Source organism: Ursus maritimus, unplaced genomic scaffold, assembly GCF_017311325.1.
Source record: "Ursus maritimus isolate PB19 unplaced genomic scaffold, ASM1731132v1 scaffold_5, whole genome shotgun sequence".
Taxonomy (NCBI): Eukaryota; Metazoa; Chordata; class Mammalia; order Carnivora; family Ursidae; genus Ursus; species Ursus maritimus.
Genome location: NW_024426663.1, coordinates 46,142,333 through 46,166,015, shown reverse-complemented (window position 1 = coordinate 46,166,015; position 23,683 = coordinate 46,142,333). Strand labels below are relative to the sequence as shown.

The 23,683-nt window shown below is 39.0% G+C and overlaps 1 protein-coding gene across 1 annotated transcript in view; it reads left to right on the top strand.

Moving 5' to 3' along the window:
* The first annotated feature begins 1,149 nt into the window (after positions 1-1,149).
* The window catches only part of IL31RA (interleukin 31 receptor A), a 35,479-nt gene continuing 12,945 nt past the window's right edge, over positions 1,150-23,683 (top strand). The window contains exons 1-6 of the mRNA XM_008691408.2: positions 1,150-1,781; positions 5,131-5,309; positions 7,638-7,789; positions 12,909-13,074; positions 18,918-18,997; positions 21,274-21,490. Of these exons, the coding sequence (XP_008689630.1) occupies positions 1,567-1,781; positions 5,131-5,309; positions 7,638-7,789; positions 12,909-13,074; positions 18,918-18,997; positions 21,274-21,490 (1,009 nt within the window). The 5' untranslated portion in view covers positions 1,150-1,566. The remainder of the gene's footprint in view (positions 1,782-5,130; positions 5,310-7,637; positions 7,790-12,908; positions 13,075-18,917; positions 18,998-21,273; positions 21,491-23,683) is intronic.

Genomic DNA, 23,683 nt, shown 5'->3' with positions numbered 1-23,683 from the left:
TTATGCTGGAGTTGAAGCTGAGTGGAACTAGAGCCTTCTTTTAGAGTAAAGACTTGTGACCTGCCCCAGGCTGTGCCTGATGAAGTAGGTCACCAGCCCAGTTGATCTTGTTTCACAGATCCATCTGTGTGTTTCTACTGCTCTATCAGGAACACTGACACCTGAGCTCCTTACTCTACCTTACTTACATTGTCTCCCCACCCACCCCCATCAGTATTTTACTTGCTAGAAGTGATGGGGTTTTTCCTATTTCTTTTTTTTTTTTTAAGATTTTATTTATTTATTTGACAGAGATAGAGACAGCCAGTGAGAGAGGGAACACAAGCAGGGGGAGTGGGAGAGGAAGAAGCAGGCTCATAGCGGAAGAGCCTGATGTGGGGCTCGATCCCACAACGCCGGGATCACGCTCTGAGCCAAAGGCAGACGCTTAACTGCTGTGCCACCCAGGCACCCCCTTTCCTATTTCTTGTCTGGTAGGGGCTTCCCTCCTAGACGGACTAGAACTTTGCTTTCATATGTAAAGGTAACCTAAGTGCTCTTCCTCTCTCAAAAATGCCTGCTTCTTAAGACTGGTTTTACCGAAGACTCAAGAAGAAGTTAGTTTGAGTCTCAGAATTGAACATTGCCCTTAGTTTAAAATTGCCTTTGCTCTTAATTATGTATGTGTGTACGTGCATGCATGAGCATGTGTGATTAACCCCTTGGGCATCTGGTGAAACGTCTGGACCACTTCTCAAAATAATATGTGTAAGTGCATAAATAATATGCATTGGATTACAAAGGAACTCAAATATAATGAAAGAATGCTATCAAACTATTAAGGAAACAAATTTGTGACTACTATACGTGCTTCTTAATCAATACATCAAGGTATCTGCCACAACTGAAATATAATATGAAAATACTCTGACTTTTAATGGTGACAAAGTCACGAGTAATGATGCAACTGTAGGCTGTTGACCACATTTTTGATGGAAGGAAATTGTAAATTTCAACATAGGTTTGTGAAAAATTTTTTCCTCTTTAGGTTTATGTACCCGTAGATTGTATCTCTGGGCCTTTGCAGGGTCTAGATCCATATTCTAGTTTGTATCTGTTTTCCCTATGAAGGGATAGGTGTTTTTGGGTGAGAAACAATAAGGAGCAAGATTTATAAGCTATGAAAATACAAATGAAGATATTTCAGAAATTTTCTCTATTAACGTAATCTTCTGGGGAAAAATTATTGATACATAAGGTTGAAGTGTGGCATAGTTGAACATTTTGTGTTTTTCTCTTTCCACATACCATCCATTGCCCAGTTATCCAGACTGGTTCCATCATTTGATGCTTTACTTAGTATTTCGCTAACACTTTATATTTGTCTGGTATTTTAATGATTTTTGATTCTCAAATATTGCTTTTGAGTAAGAATGTAAAAAGTGGTTTTTTTTTTTTTTTTTTTTAAGGTAGAGATCTAGTTCTTCAAGGGGAATAATTGAAGAGAGGGAGTTATATTCTTTCCTTGGCCCAGAATGGGAGAATCTGTTATATGTACCAACTAACCAAAAAAGGCCAGCTTTTGATATGCCTATTTTCATGAAACGATTGTCTCTGTGTGTGTGTGTGTGTACATACATATGTATTTATATATTTATGTATGTATGTTTGTTTGTTTATCTAGTTCTGCCAGCTAAGCCTGAGAACATTTCCTGTGTCTTTTACTATGAGGAAAATTTTACTTGCACCTGGAGTCCAGAGAAAGAAGCCAGTTACACATGGTACAAAGTGAAGAGAACTTAGTAAGTATGGGAGCTTGTGTGCTATCAGTGGGGAGGAAGGGAAGGAGGCAGAGTCTCCTGGTTCATTCATGATTCAAGTCAGTTATGGAATGAAATGTTTGCTTCATTACAGTTTCTAGGTGACCCCTATTTGCGTCCCGTGTCTGGGGTGACAGCTTGGCTGCTGTAGCCATGCTGACAGGATCTGCAGCTATGGGGGGTGGGGAGTGTAGCTTCACGACGACCACCTCTGAAAGGAGCTGAATTGGCTGAGTAGTCACCAGTTATAAGCACAGTGGAAAATCTGTTTTTTTACTACATTCAGCTGTATTTGTCCTCTTTCCAGAATGTGTCATAAAACTGGTCCTTCTTCCTGGACCCAGTTATAGTAAGGGGGATTATAAACCCAGAACTAAGAGGCACATGTTTCTCAGTCTGCCACTAATTTGCTGTGTGACCCTGTCAAACAGTATTCCACCAGGACAGTGATTCCCAAATTTTTCACTACCTCAAGCATCACTTTTTATCCTAATGCTATTAGAATAAAAATTTAAAAATTTTTATTATAATTCTAGCTAAAACCTAGGTGTTTTATTAATCATGTGCACAGAATTTTTTGAAATTGTGAAAATAGCTCATGGAACCCTTTATGTCCTTCATGTTCCCCTAAGAATAAGGAACCCCATGTTAGGAAATATTGAAAGACAATCTTTAAGTCTTTTCCATTTCAGGAAGAGAGTCTGTAATTCCAAGTTTTTGTTTTGTTTTGTTTTTAAATACAAGATCTCATATATATTCTTCTTTTCCCCACTCCTTGGAAATTGGTAACTAGTGTTACCAGGGAAGTCTACTTCATGTTTTACAATAGAAGAAAAGGATAAAAGCAAACACTTTTCCTTGCAGTACTCATGTATCAGTGATATGGAGAGAGATGATTTAAAACAGAGGTCAGGAAACTTTTCTATAAAGGGGCAGATAGTAAGTATTTCAGGCCTAGAGGAGATTGGGTCTCTGTGAAACTATTAACACTACTGCAGCTGTGCTGGGAAAGCTGCGATAGACAATATGTAGACCCATGGCCTAGACTCTTCAATAAAACTTTATCTGTGAACACTGAAATTTGGATTTCATGTAATTTTCACATGCCACAAAGTGTTTTTCTTTTATATATTTTCCCCAACCACGTAGCAATGTAAAACATGTTCTTAGCCTATGTGCCATAGGAGAAGAGGAGATGGGCTGTATTTGATCTGCAGGCCTAGTTTGTTGAGCTCTGCTTCTGAAAATCAGAGGGATAAAGGCCCAATAAGCCATGGTCCAGGTGTCTTATCTTCTCTCAGACTTATTAGTTCGAGGCCCAGTGTTGAATAGAAAGTACCAGTAGAATGTAAATCTGGAAACCTCAGTAAGTGTACTCCTATTTTTCTTTTTTAAGGAGTCATCCCTTGCCTTCTGGCACTCCCTGTGGATTGTCATTATTCTCATGCACTGGTCATGTAGAAGTAGGAAACGCCTGGGGGTTCTTTTTTTTTTTTTTTTTTTTTAAGATTTTATGTATTTATTTGAGAGAGATACAGAGAGAGCATGAGCAGGGACAGGGGAGGGGAAAAGCAGGGGTAGGGTGAGGAGGAAGGGACAAGCAGACTCCACACTGAGCTGGGAGCCCAACATGGGGCTCCATACCAGGACCCTGAGATCATGACCTGAGCTGAAGTTGGATGGCTAACCAACTGAGCCATCCCAGTGTCCCACACCTGGGTGTTCTTAGGCCTGTATACAATCCCTGTCGATGGCCTCAGGACTGCTGGGCTCTCCAGGACTCCCAGACTGGTTTGTACTTTTGTAAGTTTATCACTGAGAATATCTCTTCCAGGTAGAATGGGAGGATTTCTTGTGGATGGTCAACCCAGAGAACAGATGATGGTGGGTCAGTGGTATGAACAAAAAAACCTACTCATGCTCAGAAATGATAGGAATGGAGTTTTCCTTGGGAAAGACTAAGAGGAGTTGGGATGCCTTTATGCAAGTAATGACTTTTGAACTGAGATGTGAAGGAGCCCTTGAGGTGCAGAAAAGGGAAACAAGGTTATTTCTTAGAGGTTACAGCCTGAATAAAGGCAAAAACATTCAGCTAGAGTAATAGTACTTATAACAATGATAGTAACATTTCACTTTTAGACTAAATGGCCAACATTTTAAAAGAACTTCACGCCTATTAGCTCATTTCATCCTCATAACAGTGCTATGTTATAGGTATATCACTATTCTCATCTTAGAGATGAGAAAACTCAGGCATGGAGAGGTTAGGAAACTTGCCCAAGGCTCAGAATTCAAACCTGGTTGGCTTCCAGAGCTTGTGCTTGTAACCACGACCCAATGTTACTCTGGAGGCTGTTTTTGCACCGCACAAAAAACATAGAAAGCCTTTAAAGTCTTTTCTACTTTCAGAATTCTACAATTCCTTACATTTAAGCTCTGCTCCATTGCCCCCAGGCCCCGCCAGCACTGGCATCTTGCAAAGTGGGTCCGTTTCTGTTCCCTGCTTATTTCATCTCCTACATCTTCCCCACAGCCCTGGGGACTGTGGCTGTACCCACCCATCTGATTCCTACCAATGTTTGTACTTGTCTTCATTAAGTGATAGCTTGATAGGATTTAAGTTATCTATATGTCTAGGGGAAAAATTTAATGAGTTTTCTGAAAATTATATATGGCAGTGGTAAAAAAATTCTATCTGAAAAATATAAAAAATATTTAAAAAATCACTTGAAATTCCACCACCAAAGGTAACGAGTTTAACATTTTGATGAATACTTTTCCAGACATCTCTGAGAATAGTTATATAAATATATAAGTTTACATAAATGTGATTATTCTGTACATAATATGCATCCATTTTTTTCTTTTACCACCAATAAGAGTATGAGCATCTTTCCATATCAATAACTCTAGATTTATTAAAAAGTATATTTTTAATTCTATGTATGTATCATAGTTTATTTAACAAATCCTCTTTGATTTTATTTTCCTTTTAAGAATAATTTCACAAGACTAGAATCTGGCGTTTTCAGGATCCTAGTCAGGATTTCTTACCAATAGGAAATGTATTACAAGCATAGATTTTGATGGACTTACAGAGTTCCAAGGAAGTCTCCGTGGCTTATAGCATCTCAGGCAAGAAGCAGGTAAATTTGATCTCTCCTTGGAAGAGATGAGGAAGGAATTTGGAGAGGGGGCATCATATTCGGGATGAAATAGTCCTCAAGAGAAACCCAGAGTGAAACTAATAAATACATGCTTAATATATTAGGTATGGCTTTGCTTCCAAACTGCTGTACTAAACTCATGTTGACTGCTTTTTCCTTCAAAGCTCTTACGGATATAAAAGTGACGTTTGCCCAGCTGATAATTCTACAAGGGGAAATGCTTCTTGCTCCTTTCTTCCTCCAACAATAACAAACCCAGATAATTACACCATTCAAGTGGAAGCTCAAAATGCAGATGGTATAATTAAATCTGATATAACACATTGGAATTTAGATGCCATAAGTAAGTATCGTTTTTTTTTTCTTATATACTCTATTAAAAGATAAACCCCCTCTTTTTCTTGGAAGAGGTGTAAACACAAAAGTAAACTCAAAGCTTAAGGATATAGTAGGTATGCCAAGGGTAATGGATACATATGAGGGTCCCTTTTTCTCCACATCCTCACCAATGCTTGTTATTTCTTGTCTTTTTGATACTAGCCATTCTCACCGGTATGAGGTGATATCTCTTTGTGGTTTTGATTTGCATTTCTCCAATTATTACTGATGTTGAGCAACTTTACATCTATCTCTTGGTCCTCTGTTTTTCTTTAGAAAATGTCTATTCAGGTCTTCTGCCCATTTTTTACTTCAAATTGTGGGTTTTTTTGGTGTTGAGTTGTATGAGTTCTTTATATATTTTAGATATTAGCCTCTAATTTGATAGATCATTTGCAAATGTCTTTTCCCATTCAGTAAATTGCCTTTTCATTTTGTTGATGATTTTCTTCACTGTGCAAAAGCTTTTTATTTTGATGAAGTCCCAATAGTTTGTTTTTGCTTTTATTTCCCTTGCCTGAGGACACATATCTAGAAAAATGTTGTTAAGGCCAATGTCCAAGAGATTGCTGCTTGTGTTTTCTTTAGGACTTTTATGGTTTCAGGTCTCACATTTAAGTCTTTCTTTTTTTTTTTTTTTTGAGGATTTTATTTATTTATCTGACAGAGAGACAGACGGCGAGAAAGGAAACACAAGCAGGGGGAGTGGGAGAGGAAGAAGCAGACTCCCAGTGGAAGAGCCTGATGTGGGGCTCGATCCCAGAACTCTGGGATCATGCCCCGAGCCGAAGGCAGACGCTTAACGACTGAGCCATCCAGGCGCCCCACATTTAAGTCTTTCATCCATTTTGAGTTTATTTTTGTATGTTGTGTGAGAAAGTGGTCCAGTTTCATTCTTTTGCATGTAGCTGTCCAGTTTTCCCAATCATTTATTGAAGAGACTGCCTTTTCCCCATTGTATATTCTTGCCTCTTTTGTCATATATTAATTGATGATGTAAGTTTATGTTTCTTTTTGGACTCTCGATCCTGTTCCACTGATCCATGTGTCTGTTTTTATGCCCATGCCATACTGTTTTGATTACTATAGCTTTGTAGTATAGATTGAAATCTTGGATTGTGATACCTTCAGCTTTATTCTTGTTTTTCAAGATTGCTTTTGTTATTTGGGGTCTTTTGTAGTTCCATACATGTTTTAGTGTTTTTTTTCCTAGTTCTGTGAAAAATGTTGTTGTTATTTTGATAGGGATTGCATTGAATCTGTTTATTGCTTTGGGTAGTATGGACATTTAAAAAAATTTTATTCTTCCAGTCCATGAGCATGGTATATCTTTTCAGTTGTTAGTGTTGTCTTCAATTTCTTTTATCAGTGTCTTACAGTTTTCAGAGTACAGGTCTTGCACTTCTTTGTTTAAATTTATTCCGAGGCATTTTATTTTTTTTGATGCAATTGTAAGTGGGATTGTTTTCTTAATTTCTCTTTCTCCTACTTCATTACTAGTGTATAGAAGTGCAATAGAACTCTATATATTAATTTTATATCCTGAAACCTTATTAAATTCATTGTTTCTAGAATTTCTAATGCAAGAGAGTATATGCTGATTGAACAGTGTTATTTAAGAAGACAAAGGTTTTATTTAGCATTATATCAATTTTATTTAAAAAATATACAAATACTTACATAGAAAAAGGCCTAGAAATACTCCAGAAAGTTATAAGGGCTCTGGTTGATGGCATTATGGATGATTTAAACTTTTTCTTTGTATTTTTCTATATTTAACAATTTTTTTTGGAATGAGCATATGCTACTTTTTAAACCAGAAAAATATTACATATTTTGAAAGAGAGAGATTTTGAGTGATAATGTTTGTAGTGTTCAAGGGAAATGAGAGGTACTTTCTACTGGACACTTTTGGTGGTCAAAGAAAGAGAAGTTGAGGGGAGTGGAGATAAGGGAAACAGCCCATTTTCTAGTTGTGTAGTCTCTTCTTTTGACCTCCTTTCTTCTTGGCATAAGATCTGAACCAATCAGTAAAAGGTGCATTTGCAGAAAAATCATAGAAACATATCTTATCCTCACTGGCCATCCCTTTTTTTGTTGGGGGGTGGCATGGAGAAGCTGGGGTGGCACCATTCCTTTTGCCCTGCCTTCTTAATGCAATCTGCATATAGCAGGTTGTAAAATATGCGTTACCATTTCCTTTCTAGTTTTCTTTTTTTCAGTTTTAGATGGTTGTGATTAGCACCTTCTGACCTTTTCGCAAATGTGAGAAATTTATGATTTTTATTTTCAGTGAAAATTGAACCACCTGAGATTTTCAGTGCGAAATCAGTTTTGGGCATCAAACGAATGCTTCAAATAAAATGGAAAAGGCCTGTGTTGGCTCCTCTTTCTTCCTCTTTAAAATATACTCTTCGATTCAGAACAATAAATAGTGCCTACTGGGTAAGTGATGCCATTAAAATGTTTCTTTTAGGGGGGACAAAGAAAATAATTATTGATAAACTTTTTTTTGATCTGGAATCATTTTTTCCCATTTTCTATGTTAAAAATAGAAGACAGACAATAGTGAGTACTTTTCTTCCCAGTTTCCCATTTGGGCCTTTTAGAATGGATAAGTGTTTCACTGTAGGCATCTTGCATTCTGAGCACAGGGACATATTAAAGAGTGAGAAATTTACTTTTGCATTCCACTCTGGTTTGTGTCTAGATGTGTTGGTGGCCAGAGATTCTATGGCTTGGCCATTTCCTTTTTTATTTTTCCAACCTTTTATGAAATTGTGATATATAAATTATATTTAGAAAAGTGAACAAAACATAAATATTACATTTAACAAATTATTATTATATCAGCACTTATGTTAAAACTAGTGAGGTCTAAAATAGCATGTCAAGGTCTCCTGTCTACCCTTTCCTGAAGACAACCCCCATAGCTCCTTAGAGCTCTTATCTTGATTTTTCATGGTAAATATTTCTTAACTTTTTATTATGGGTTTGCCATTTAAACCTGCATCGCTGAACAACATAGTTTGAGACATTATATAATAGAAATCCATACATTTTGTATTTTGTAAACATTTGGCTTCTTTCAATATTGTACTTTTAAGATTCATCCATGTTGTATAATGCTGAAGTTTATACATTTTCGTTGTCATGTAGTATACCATTGTATGAACACAATGGAAGCATGGCTTTAATTTGCATTTACCTCACTTTTAATGAGCTCATGTACGTTTTCATGTGTTTATCAGCTCTTTGGAGTCCTTTTTTGTCAAGTGTTGATTTAAGCTATTTGTGCATTTTTTCTAGTGGGTGGTCTGAATTTTAAATTGACTTGTAGGAGTTTCTTATGTATTTTATTTATGAGTTTTTTGTTTGTTATGTGTGTTGCAAACATTTCTGACTATGAGGTTTGCCTTTTAACTCTCCTAATGGTTATTTTGGAGAAGAACTTCTTAATTTTAATATTATCAAATTTTATCAATATTTTCTTTTAAACTTAAAATCTTTTTTATCTTACAGAATCTTTTCTTACCTCAAAGTTTAGAGGCTATTCTTATATCTCCATCAATGCAACATGAAATTATGTAAAGTTTTTTTTTGTAACCACTATATATTATAGACTCTTAATCATCTCCTACCCAGTTAAATCAGTTAAATCTTTAGGAGTTTTTTCCCCACACACAAGATTTTCTAGTAAAACACATGTCCACTATCTTATAACTTATTTATTAAGGTAAGTGTAGGTGTTTTATTTATTCTTGTTGTATTTCTTCATGTTGGTCATACCCATCATTTCAGCCTATTTAGAATCTTTATTCTATCACCCAAAACTTACATTTAACTTTTTACTTTCTAACTTTGCAATATCTTTGGCTTGGATAACACTTACTTCTATACCTTTATCTGATTTTTAATAAAAATAGTGACTCTGTCAGAGCCCTGTGGTAAACCATTACAGACTACCCAGAGATATCAACCTCTTTTTCTTTGAGTGTGGCCATTTACTCAGGTTTCTGTGAATATACCTAATTAGCACTACAATCATTCAGCGTACCTTTTCCATCTTGTCCATGATGCTATTACTAGACTTTCCTTTGCCAAAATTCATAGATACTTTATCTATTGCATAGTCTCCTAACCTAGAACCCTTTCAGAAAAGAAAATTGGCTAAGTTTCATGTGTCTTGTGTTTAAGACAAGAGAAATAATGATGTCCACTCCTCCCCTCAGCTTCCTTTCTATGCCAGCTCTGGAATCAGCCTCCTAGTACCTGACTACATGTAACATAAGACTCATTAATTTTCAGTTTTGGGAACCTAGAAGGGAACCTTTAGGCAAGACAATTCCTGGCAGAGCATAAGCTCATCTTCCTTCACACCACATGTTATGGTCTAAGTAAACCTGAGGACTTGCTAGGGTGATCTGCCCTTAGGTTTATTCTGTTTATCTGAGTCCAGAGTCCTGTGGCTGCTGAGATAGGATTCAACAGGAAAAATAAACCACGATCTCTCTTCCTCTAGAAAATTACTGAGCCATGTACAACACTAAGTGAAATTAGCAAGTGTAAACTACCCGAGCACTCAGCATTGTCTATGCCACCTCTTTGACAAACTCCCGACATCTGCACTCATCTTTGCTTTATTCCTTCCAGGCCCTGAGATAGGCTGTCCTTTCTCCTGCTCCCCTGAAGAAAATGAGAAGGAAAGTGGAATGTATTTAGTGTCTCTCTCCTTTCAGCTTTCAAACACAATCAGTTCTAAACCCAATTATACCAACCCAACTTTTCCATGGAGAGAGGTCCAAATCTTTAACCCTCCAAGACCTGACCCCTATCAATCCCTTCAACCTCATCTTTCATCCTGCCCTTGCGTCTCTACTGGTTCTAAATTGCTCGTTTCCCTTATGTCATGTTGTTTTACTGTTCTTTGTCTCTGCTTTTGCACCTCTCTTCCTTCCCCAACCTTGTTGAATCTGTTCATGTCTCAGAACTCAGTTCTGACATATTTCCTTCTGAGAACATGAACTGGGTGCTCCTCCCCTTTCACTGCACTTAACACTCAGCACAGTCATTTCAAGTTGTCTCTCCCTACATTAGACTGTTAAAAAAAAAAACCACTATGGCTATATAGCAAGACTTAGGTTTGTATGATGCTGTATGGGTTGCAAAGTGCTTTCTTATACTCCAGACTATTTAATCCTTGCATATATCTTGTCAATGAGGCATCACTATTCTTATTTTTACAGATTAGGAAATTGTGATGTAGAGCGCTTAAAACACCTGTCCAAGATTGCAAGGTTTGTAAGTTGCAAACCTGAGCCCAGGTTTTCTGACTCCAAGCTGTCATTCATTTGACCATATTATAGCAATCTCCAGACCATCTTCCTGTTGCCTATTCTAAGGAGTTTCCACCTTTATAAAATGGAACCATATGAGCATTCTGCCAAAGGATCTCAAGACTGTTTTAAGAGTTTGATTTAGGCTTTGTACCAACACTTTTGACTCATCTCTCAAAACATGAACACTTTGGGCAAGCTAGGATTTGGCACAAAGTATAGATTGTTAGAAACAAACCTGATGAAGTTAATTAGTGTTTTGTTAAGAGTCCCAGAGTCCTGGGAAAGTTTTAGTTAAGCCTGTATAGGAAGGATCAGTTGGTCCTGGACCCTGTGAGGGCCAAAGGCACTTGCCTGGACAAAAAGCCAAACTAAAAGAAACCTTTCAGGCAGGCACACTACTTGAAAGACTGAGCAGATTTAAAAAAAATTTTTTTTTTATTTTTTGCTTTGGGGATAGGGCTGAAAAGAATATGCTTGTATAGTTACATTAAAGCTTTCTGAGCATGAATGTGAGGAGCCCCAACACACAGGCCAAGCATGTGCTTGAGGATGTTAATAAAGCAGGAAGAAAACGTGGAAAGATTGTTTTAGAAGAATATTATATTTTTATAAGAGCATAAAAGGAAACTAGAAATTTATTAGACTTCTTTTCACTTATTTTGTAGATTAATAGGGTTTTCATTTTGATTCATGTATGGAAGTCACCATGTGGTTGGCTTTCTTCTAAAGGTCTTCTTTTTTTTTTTAAGATTTTATTTATTTATTTGACAGAGATAGAAACAGCCAGCGAGAGAGAGAACACAAGCAGGGGGAGTGGGAGAAGAAGAAGCAGGCTCCTAGCAGAGGCGCCTGACGTGGGGCTCGATCCCATAACGCCGGGATCACGCCCTGAGCCAAAGGCAGACGCTTAACTGCTGTGCCACCCAGGCGCCCCTCTTCTAAAGGTCTTAATCTGGAATCTGGTTTCAACTGGGCCCCATAACTAGGCTAAGTTGGGGAGGCTACTCTCCCAGAGATGATGATGGATTGTCCCAGTGACCCTGTTCTGCCATTGCAACATTTCCAGGGGCGATTGAAGGAGGGAACTCAGGACTTTGGATGAAGTGAAACTCTCCTCACCTCTGGCTCCTACATCTTTATCCCAGCACCATCTTACTAGGCTGGGAGTTCAGAAGTGTCCATATGCAGCTGGGATGCTCAGCTTTTTGCCACATAAACACATTGTCATTTTGCCCAATTTACTTTAGGCCCAACACCTGTAATTATCTACTTGTTTTCACAGCTGTTATATACATATAAGAAATGTCAGGACTTCCTTCTTTCACAAGGTTTTATGGGACTAGTGGGCATACTCACAAAATAGATATGGCCATTAGTCTAGTTTATTAATCAACTCAATATGAGTTTATATAAACCAACAGCTCAGAGTTCTTATTGCAGCAACAGTGATCATGCTCAAAAACAAATATCTGAATTTTTAGTTTCTCTTGGGAAGTTGGGTCCCCAGAAGGGGTTTTAAAGATTATATAAAGCAATGTGCTCATTTTACTAGTGAGGATACTGAGGTCTAGAAAGGAGAAGTGATTTATTTACCTCTCCCCCTCCATACCCCAGAGAGAATGTCAAAATGAATTCGTGCATCCAGGCTGCTATGGTCACCCAAAGACCAATGATTTGCAGTGGAAGATTTGGGTAAAAAGGAAGTATCTAGGAGGGAGGAAATCTGTGTTCTGATCCCAGTTCTGTTCATAACAAACCCTGAGGTAGTCCATGGTCACTTAACTTTTGAGGTCTTGTCTATGACCTGAGGTTGAACATGATGCCACTAAGGTCTCTATTGCTTACTGTTCTGTGAGGCCTTATATCTAGGTGTTGGAGTCGTCTGCTGTGTTTAAACTGAGGCCGGGGTTGCCTGGGTTCCAGGACTCCACCTTGTATTTTCCAGAACAACAAGACTACTCATTCACGCCCAGCCCAGGGGCAGGAATCTCTGCCTTCGAAGCTTAGAGACAGGAAATGGGGAGGGTGGTGGTTCATGGGGTGACTCACATCTGCTTAGGTGCAAATGATCCCTAGGCCTGCATGGAGGTTTATTTATGAGAATTGCATTTTTTAAAACTTGAGATACAATGCTTCTAGTTCTGAAATGGTTGAGGAGTGGAGAAGAAAAATGAAAAGATAACAGGGGTTCTCCCATCCAACTCAGGGTCATCTCTGTCTTTTAGATGGAGGTTAACTTCACCAAAGAAGATATCGATAGAGATGAGACCTACAACCTCACAGGGCTGCGGGCTTTTACAGAGTATGTCATAGCTCTGCGATGTGCCCCTGCGGAGTCCATGTTCTGGAGTGGTTGGAGCCAAGAGAAAGTCGGAACAACTGAGGAAGAAGGCAAGCTGGTCCCTTGCAAGTCCTTTTCTGCCTGGTCTGGTTTCAGGTAGCCTGGGCCTAGCCTTATTGGGTTTCATCAAGCTCTGTACTTGGGAATCATGGACTCTCGCAGTCTGTACATTCCCTCTCCACAGGGCACTCATTATGCCCACCTGAGCCCACACGGTAAGCCAGCCCTCCTCAGAGGGCCTTAGTTAACATCTTTTTGTCCCAAAGGCAAAAGATCACATCTTTAATACTCTCAGAAATGTCTTATGCTATACATGAAGTCGTGTAATATTATTTAAAGGTATCCTATGATAAATTAAAGCTATATATTGTAAGCCCTGGAGCTACCAGTAAAAGATAAATAAAGGTATAATTAATGAGGGGGGAAAAAGTCAGATTCTTAATGACAGTGAGGGAAAGAAAGAGAAAAGGACCTTACAATGAGGGAATGCTTGCTGTGAATCAGGTATGGTCATTCAGAGTAGTACTTTAACTCCATGGGCTTGGCTGAAATCTCGGCCTGGCTATGGAGTGACTTTGGGCTAGAAACCTCATCTCTAAGCCTTAGTTTTCTCACTATTCACTCCCCTTTTCCATAATAGAATATAATTTATAAAATTGCGTTAAAAGTAGTACCTACTTTTAAAAATTCAATGACATAATGTATTTAGCTCACAATAAACATTCAATAAATGCCAGGCTTTCTATTATTTTTATTAAACCTTCTAGGAGCCCTATAAAGCATGTGAAATCACCCCCACTTGGAGGAGAAGGAGCTGAGTTTCCGAAGTATTAGCCAGTTGCTCAGGGTCACTCAGCATGTGTTACTGTTCTTTGTAAATCAATAGTCTTGCTCAGGGCCTGTCTTTTAGTAGTAATAAATGTTTGAAGAATGTATCAGTTTCCTATGGCCACTGTTACAAATTACCACAATTTTAATGACTTAAAACGACACAATTTTTTTTCTCTTACAGTTCTGGAAGTCAGAAGTCCAAAATCAGTTACATTGAACTAAAGTCAAGGTGTTGGCAGGGTTGTTACCTTTTGGAGACTCTGAGGGTAGAATACTTTTTCTTGCTGTTTCCAGCTTCTAGTGGTTGCCTGTATTCCTTGGGTTGTGGCCCCTTCCCCCATCTGCTAAACATATCACTCTGACCTCTGCTTCCATCATCACACTACTTTTTTCTCCTCTTCTGTGTCAAATCTCTTTGCCTCACTCTTATAATGACCTTTGTGAAAACATTTAGGGCCCACCCGGATAATCCAGGATAATCTACCCAACTCAAGATCCTAACTTAATCACATCTGCAAAGTCCCTTTGGCCATATAAGGTAACCTTACAAATGGCAGGGATTAGGATTTAGATCTTTGGGGTACATTTTTCAGCCTAACACCATGAATGAATGAACGAATGACTAGTTGAATACTTGGTATGTCCACACATCTTTTGAAATAAGGAGAAGAAATGCAAAATGCTGATCCTTCTAACCTTCTGGTGCTTTACTCTCATTTGTTTGTAAGACACACGGGTTCTAGACCCTGAATTTCCCCCATCCACACACCCGGCCATAATTTCAGTCATATTCTTGTAAGTCTTATTCAGTCTTACAGCCAAGTACCACACAGGTCTCAGGTAACATTTGCAATCAATTTCTGTGCTCCCTGGTCCATATGACAATAATTTATTCCTCTGGATCTTGCTTGAGTTTCCTATGAGACCAAGTTGGTACTAACAGGTGTCCCACACACCTGCCCATATGGTCAGATGTCTGGAAATAATCCAACATCTTCTGAATTTTGTAGTCCCCACTGGAGATGTTCATGTTAGTTCAGTCTAAACTACCCATTGGTGGATGTGGTTATGCAAAAAGGGTTCATGCGGCACATGCGAAATTGAGCTAGATGACTTTTTTTAAAAAATTCATTTATTTGAGAGAGAGAAAGAGAACGTACACCGAGGGAGAGTTAAAGGAGAAGCAGATACCTCGCTAAGCAGAGAGCCTGACGTGGGGGCTCAATCCCAGGACCCTGAGATCATGACCTGAGCCGAAGGCAGGGGATTAATTGACAGAGCCACCCAAGGAACCCCAGGTTCGATAATTTCTGAAGGCCCTTCTCACCCTTAGATTCCATTCATCTATGCTATTCAGGCATCTAGTTTTCTATGCCAGGCTCTAGCAGTCCAAGAAGAAGTCATAGAAAATCCCAAATCTTTATGTCTTTAAGTACTTAGAACAGTACCTTACAAATGGTAAGGGCTATATAAATTTGACATCAATAGAAACACAGACATGATTAAAACAAAACTATTCAGTTTGTGGATCTCTTGTAACTTTTGATTAAAATTACATACAATATTTGGGAACACATTTACATTCTATAGACAACACCTCAAAGTGTCAAATGAATACTACAAATACTAAACAGCACATAAATTACACAGCAAAAAAATGGCCCATTGCTTATAATCCGTAAGAGTAGTCAGTAACTGAGCCCTCTCTTTTAAAGGATTAGAATGTAATGCATGCAGTATCATTGAGCCAAGTGTCCTCTGCCTTTGCTACACATTTTAGCAGGAGGTCTGGGAGATTAAGTTGACTTCAGGCATGACCCTGTTTTGCAGGCCCTTCTCCCACTCTGTAGCTGGCAGTCTTCTCTGCAGTGCCCTCCTGGCACCATTGTGGCTCTGTGTCTTCTGTTGGCTCATGACAGCCCAGCCACTCTCTCATGTCAGTGTCAGTTTCATCCACTTGTTTTGCTGCCAGAAACGAGATTTACTGTTTCAGCTGATTTGTATTTTGGCTAGTTGGGCTAGGATCATTAGCGGAGCTCTAGATGCTGGTGTTGTCTGTGCCTGTGGCTGATTGAATCAAACCACTTATTTATCAAGGTCACCACTGTAGGGCTTTTGCTTTTGTTTCTCTTTATTTTTTCAGGATCCCAGAGAAAATTGATGAAGACGCACCCCTTTCCCCCAGCAAATCCTAATTTCCCATTTTCCTATTTGTAAATAGTTTGTTTCGCTATTTCACGATGAAATGTCAGTTGTTTAATACACACCTCCTCAAACCATTTCTAATTGTTTGAAATCTTCTCTTCTAAGTCAAATGTGAAACATTACTTATTTTCATTTGGATTTCAATAGATTGATTATTAGGGTTATTTACCCATGTTTAAGCATATAAGTATCTACTACATGACACAGATGTAATTATATTCTGATCCTGGCTTTATTACCTAAAAGCTTGTAACACTGAAACATGCTTCTCTGTGTTTCAGAAATGGTGATAATAATACTACTGTACCTAATTCTAAGGGTGTGACGATTAAATGAGGTAAATCAGGTAAAATGCTTAGTATAGAGACACTTGGCTAAAAGTTAACATTCTTATTGTCGGTCTTCAGCAAGGGTACCAGGATGTGTGTGAGGTGTCCAACTAGTGGTAGTTGTGGATATTCCCAGATTGTAATGGAAGCAAAATAGATCAAATTGTTGCTAGTGGGTCCAAAGAATTGATGCCTTTGAATATGCAGATATTTTTATTGATTTGGATAAATTTGATTTTGCTCTTTTACAAATACAGAATTATTACTTTTCTAACTTTGATTATACTGCAAAGCCATTACTATCTCATGGCTAATGGAAAATTGCTGTTAATTACAGAAGATTTACATGCTACTCAGAAAATGGTTTTACTAAAAGCTGCATCTGTGGGAAGTTGATACTGGGAAGACTGTTCCTCTTTGGACTTTATCTGCAGGAAATAATGGCCTCAGTGAAAAGAGAAAATACCTGATTAAATTCATTTACCATCACCATCTACTACAACTAAATGGCTGCCTGTGGGATAAATCTAAGGAGAATTTTGCTCATATTTCTAACCAAGTCTCTGCAATGATTGATTATCTAATAATCAGTTTATTTTGCCTCTGTCCTTCGGATGAATATTCAGGGCTGGATTGTAATACACACTTTGCCTTTAGATTTTTTTTCTTTCTTACTCTCAGTGCTATTATCCCTGAGTCTGACTGAACATAACTGGAATGGAGAGACTGCAAGTGAGAGTCCTTCCAATTCCACGGGTCACCTTTGAAGGTCTCGTGACTTTGGAGCCTTATGCAAAAGCTTTCTGCTGGGAGGAACTCTGTCTGTGTTCACATCTCATTGGCTTGTAGACAGGTTGAAACCAGCCTCTTGTTCCCTGTCTGAGAAATTGAGTACAGGCCATTTGTCTTCTGATTTTTTTATTGAAGAATCGATTTGAAGACATTGATACTGAAGAATATTGATTTCTTTGGGAAATAAGAAAACTTCAGACAGAGCTTGTAAGACAGTAAGACAACATCTTAGTGAAACACAAATGAAGTCACATTTAAAGTCTAAATAGTTCCAATTTCCTGATATGCAACTTACATAGAATTACAGTAGATCTCATCAAGGTTGGGGCTACCAGGTAGACTGTTTTACCCGCCCTTCAGCTTCTGCAAGAGTAGTTGTAGAAATGTGACTCTCCATTGATGGCAAAACAGGTTATTGACTTAATTGCCCTCTGGCTCATTTTTCCGCATTATGAAGTTGTCTTCAGTTGGAATTCAGTAATTTCACCCTAAGACACGCAGTCACCTGAAGTGTGATTTCAGATACCTGAAAACAGTCTGTCAGTACTAAAATAGTTTAGATCTTGGCTTGAGTAGTTGACCCCATTCTTTGCAGACCTACTTACAGTGTCTTCAGCCATGTGGTTTCCTCAAGAAAAAATTCAGAGTTCATTAACTGCATCTTCAATTAGAGACATTTCCTTCTTTCTCCAAAGCACAGGCCACTAGTCTTCTGGACAGTTCCTTAGCATTCTCAGCTTTCTTCTCATGGCTAACATGCATAGGCCATTCTTAAATGAGAAACTCAGGATTTTGAAATTATCCCTGTCTGGTTAGATCATTGGAAGCTAACAAACTTGAACTGTATTGTCTTGGATTATGTTATCCGCTGGAGAAATGTATAAATCAGGTTTAACATTATGCCCTTGCACTTTAGAGAACACAAATATGAAAAACGGACCTATGTCATATTTCTGTACTTTTGCTCAACTGTAATTGCAGACATTGGCCTTATGTTATCCATTGTCTTTTAAGAGGATCCCCATGATTAATTCCATTTATTCATTCCCCTAGCTGGAAAATATTTGCTTCTTCATATGATTGCTTTTTATCAGGCTATGACAAACATGCAGTTCAATATGATCCTTTTTTGCTTTTTCTGCCACAAGGATCAGCACTGAATTTAAAGCTCAGGGAATGACCTAGTAAAGATTATTTCTCTGCTCCTTTCTTCTTTAATTCTTTCTTATAAAATCTTAACATTTTTGGGGAGTAGGTCTCGGTCTCTCTTTCTCCCTCCCTCTCTCTTTCCCACTCTGAAATAGTATATATAATATAATAATATATCTCTATCTATGTATCTATCTCCTTGTCAGTTATCTGTGTCATTCCCAGCTTTAATGTATGTAGATGTTACATCTTAGAGGACATGAGATGTTACATTTCAATCCAGATTGCAGTGATAAATTATATCACCGTTCTATCTATTGTACTTTTTTACCTTACATTGAGTCATCACATCCAAGAGCAAATTTGTTTTTTGCTTTTGGTTGATGCCAATCCTTTGGCCACAAAATGAAGACATCATGGGTTGTTGCAATGCTGCCATCCCTCCACCACCCACTTTATTCCTCCTGGCTCCCTCCAGCAAACCCTTCCCAACTGCATTTCTAATAGGCAGCCCAGCTAATTTCACCATATTCTGTTTCAGCTCTCTTCTGTCTTATGTTGAGCACCTCACTCTTGTTTCCTTACAGCTCCCTATGGCCTGGATCTGTGGAGAGTCCTGAGACCAGCCAAGGTCGATGGAAGAAGGCCAGTGCAGTTGATGTGGAAGGTGACCTCCTTAAGGGTTTTGTTGTTGTTATTGTTGTTGTTGTTGTTGTTTGTTTTTCTGTTTAGAACCATTGGTCTTTTACACCTCCAATAACTGTAATTCTTGAACTTTCACCTCCTGAATTTCCTTCCCTGGAGGCTTTATAATATTCCAAACCTCACTGTGGTTTCCCAGTTCACAAAGCCTCATAGGCCATCTTATAGTTGGCCTAAATGTGCCTTACAGACCCCGCCCCCTCTCAACTTTGGTCTGAAACATTAACATTTAAGACAGGTACAAAGTGCAAGTGCAGGAGGCACCTTGACCTTCTGGGGAAAAGCCCCCTGTGCTGGCTGCATTAGAAGGCAGTGTAATATTTTATAGCACCCACCCCAACATGGGAGAAGAGCACTGACTAGGGGTCATCTCACTAATGTGTCCTCAGGTTATTGAAAACATATTACACATGTATCCCTTTGAGTACTGGTATAGCGGGGTATGAGAATAGAACAGGGGCCAAATGGTCCTTTCTAGGATGGAGGCCTGGGATTGAGGAACAAAGGAGAAGGTGGAGGCATCATGCAGAGAGAAGGAGAAAGGAAGAGAAAGTTGGACAAAGGACAGAAAAGGAGGGGAAGAGGGAATAAAAAGGAAAGGAAAAGAGCAAATATGAGGAAATAAAACCCCAGCCAGGAACCAGGAGAGACAAGATGGGGGAGTTGAGGAGGGGAGAAGAAAGGGAGGAGAACAGTGGGATGTCAGAATGCTTTAGTCGTGTCCAGAGTTCTCGGGGAACACTCAGCATGTGTTACATGTTTAGCATGTACTTGCTAAGGCCACGCAAGTTTTAAAATCCTTCTGAAAATGGAGAAATCACCTGCTTTACCAAATGAAATTCTAATCCCAATTATGTCCTCTGCCTTTCCCACTCTCTTCACACCCTAAGGCTATGGGGCACCCTCAGGGTGCAGAGGCATCGGTCCAGGGAGGGCACAGCCAGGCGCACTGGAAAACCTTTGAAAATCAAGATTGTGTGAATCCCAGATGTTATGGTTTCTTTCTCACTGATTAAATGTGGAAACAAATCACTCAGTCAACATATTTTTGGGCAAGGAAAGCAAACAATGGCACATACCCACATGCGGTCAGCCACAGAGTGTTGGGTCAAGTAGGTCAACATGTGAAGTTGGTGAAATGGACTTGAATGCCCTCCACCTTCTCCCAGTCACCTGGGGCTGGTCCTTTTTATTTTATTTTTTTGCCTCAGTAGGAGAGGTTTCTATGAATTAAAGTTCGTTAAAAAGGTTGGGCTAAAACTGAATGGGGATAATATTGCTCCGCGAATATACTTAAAAAGTCCCTTAGTTGTATACCTTAAAGTAGTGAATTTTATGGTATCTGAATTACATCTCAATAAAGCTGTTGTTTACAAAAGAGAATGCATTGTCCTAAGAGGTAAAAACCTCCCAGTCATTAGGAAGTTTCTGTCAATGCCTGAACAGGAAAGGCAGTGTGACAAAGTGACTTCTAAAGTCCTGTCTGACCTTACATTCAGTCATTCTACTCCACCCATGTGTGTTGTCAGTAACACAAAGTGAAGAACTGGAAAGCCCTATAATTCCTGGAAAGTACTTAGCAAGCTGATCCCTAGGCAAAAACATATGGTTAGTAGGTTCAGGTTCAAGGCTGAAAAGAAGAGTTTGGCTTGGACTCCCTGGGGTCACCTTAGGCTTCTCACCACAGATTTAGGACTGGTAGGGCAACCGTGAATGTTTTAGACTTCTTAGCTGGGATATCTGGTATGGCTGGTCCAGCGAAGCTAGCTCCTTTCTCAAAGGAGGAGGCATGCTGCTTTTTATGTAGCAGTACAGGTACTTTCCAACCCTTGAAAACTTCCAGAGAAGAGATGACCCAGGGCCAAAACAGAATTGGGATTCTTGGAGTGAATGCCTCACATTTTTAGCTTATACTGTCGTGTGCATGTAGGAGGGAAAGAAAGATAAGCATCAAAATGACTTGGTTACATTGGCTTGCACCTTCTCCTAGTTAAGCTTCATGGACTTAGACTCCTGTTAAGGGTTGATACCAAGGGACCATTTATCAAAGCTCTTTTGGCCCTTGAAGGATTATAACACAATGCAGGGTGTGTTATTCATCCCAGAAGTGTGGTGACCTAATTGTAGTTTAGCACCTAATAATTAACATTACCCCTTACCCCTCATCCTCACCATTTATTATCGTCTCAGTGCCTATCTTTTCTTGTTTCTGGCAATACATTTTGTTTCCTTTGGGTTCAGAAGGCAAGCGGAGCCCCGGTCCTGGAGAAGGCCCTTGGCTACAACATATGGTACTTTCCAGAAAACAACACTAATCTCACAGAAACAGTGAACACCACCAACCAGACGCATGAACTGTATCTGGGAGGCAAGACCCATTGGGTGTATGTGATTTCTTATAATTCTCTTGGGGAATCTCCGGTGGCCACCCTGAGGATTCCGGCTATTGATGAAAAGTGTAAGTAGAGTGTGAACGTCTTACTTAGATGCCTGGTCCCAACCGGTTGGCCAGGAAGTGTCCTCAAGGATTGCTCTTTCTCTCAAGTCAAAATGAAAACAAGTGGGAGCTTTTTAGGTTATGGTGAGAAGACCAAAATCTTGTGGTAATTAATGAGCCCCTTGAAATAGACTTCCTTTGGAGCAAAGCCTGTGTTGAAAAGCAGAGACTTCATAAAGTCATATGAGACAAAGTCATACGCCTAGAAGTTCTACAAGCAGCTTGTATTTGTTTTGGTCTGAGTGAGCCATATAAAACTGTCCCATAAACCACGTTTGTCCTTAGTGGCAGAGACTTCTCTTTTGAGCTTTCCTTCTGACAGTATTGACCGTGTCCCAGCCCGTGTTTGCTCACTCTTCCATGTTCTTCCTTTTCCCCTTTCCATGTGACTCCTAAGTTGGGAAAACTTCTGATGTTTATACTTGTCAATAAAGTGCTCATTATACTTTTGATTAAGTGGTTTTAAATATTTTACTGCTCCCAGGCAAACTCATTTTTTATATCGCATATTGGAATAAAATACCTTCTTTGATTCTTAGTCAAGGAATTGCAGGCAAGGGATTTCTTCTCTCCTACTTTCTTTTTCTCTATAAATCTTGCTGTTTCTCATTTTATAGATTTTTCTCATTTATTTTGTTTAATACCTATCTCTCCGTCAGTTGGATGCAAGTTCCTTGAGCACAGAGATTATTGTCTTTTTTCTTTTCCTCCTCTTCTTCTTCCTCACACCACTCCCCCCTTCTGCAACACCTAGAACAGGCATACAGGAGTTGACATAGAAAAGGTGCTCAGTAAGTATTTGCTGAAACACATCATAGTTAGGTAAGCCACTCTCCAGTTTTTTACCTCTCTTTACTTAGACCTAGACTGGTTCAGGCCTTTACACTACCAGCTCTAGACTTGTTTGCCTAGACTCCCTTCTTTCTCTTCCCCTTAAACTTAACCCATTTCTTCCCTTGCCTCATTTTAGAACTCCTATATACAGTTGATTCTTGAACAACATGGGTTTGAACTGGGTGGGTCCACTTATATGCAAATTTTTCACTGTACAATACTATAAATTTTTTTCTCTTATGACTTTCTAAATAACATTTTCTCTAGCATTCTTTGTTGTAAAAATACAATACATAGTACATGTAACATACAAAACATGTTAATCCACTGTGTTATCAGTAAGGCTTCCAGCCAACAGTAAGCGATTAGTAGTAGTTAAGTTTTGGGGGAGTCAAAAGTTATACATAGATTTTCAACTGCACAGGAGGTTGGTGCCCCTAACCCTCATGTTGTTCAAGGGCCAGTTGTGTACATATTCTGTGTTTTGAGCTACACTTGACGTTACCGTAGTATTTAATAATATTCTCCATCATCCTTTGTTCCTGACCTGCCTATCCAATACCCCTAATGATGAGGTTTCTGACAGATGCATGTGTCATTGAATAAACATTCTTTGTTAGTAGAGGCACTGCTGCATAGTAATACCAGTTTCTTGGTGTGGCCCTTGAGTGGGAGGTAGTAAAGAGTAAGGATAGAAATATGGGCTTTGGAGTGTAACAGCCCTGTATTCATATCTTGGTTTTTTCACTATGGTATCCAGATACCACAAACCTTGCGCAAGTTATGTAACCTCTCTAAACCTCAGCTACTTGTAAAATGGAGCTATTATATAGTAATACCTCCGTCACAGAGCTGTTGTGAAGTGAGATTGGGTATTTAAAATGATTTGCCTACTGCTAATAATTACTATTGTCATTCTTTTTAAAAAAAGATTTTATTTATTTATTTATTTGAGAGAGAGAGAAAGAGGGAATAGAGGAGGGAGTGGGGAGAGAGAGAATCCGAAGCAGACTCTATGCTGAGTGCAGCTCCTTGCAGGACTTGATCTCAGAACCACAAGATCATGACCTGAGCCGAAACCAAGAGTTGGACACTCAAAGGACTAAGCCACCCAAGGCACCCCACCATTGTCGTTCTTAATAAAATTTCCGATTAAATTTTTATTAGGCAGGGATTATCCACTTTAAAAGTACTATAAAATAATATTTTATCTAAAATCACGGTGAATTCCCATAGGGTTTTTGTTACTAATTCCCAATTCTGAAGGAACTTGCTTTGTGTCGGCAGCATCAGTGTGATCGTTGGTTACGATAATCCCAG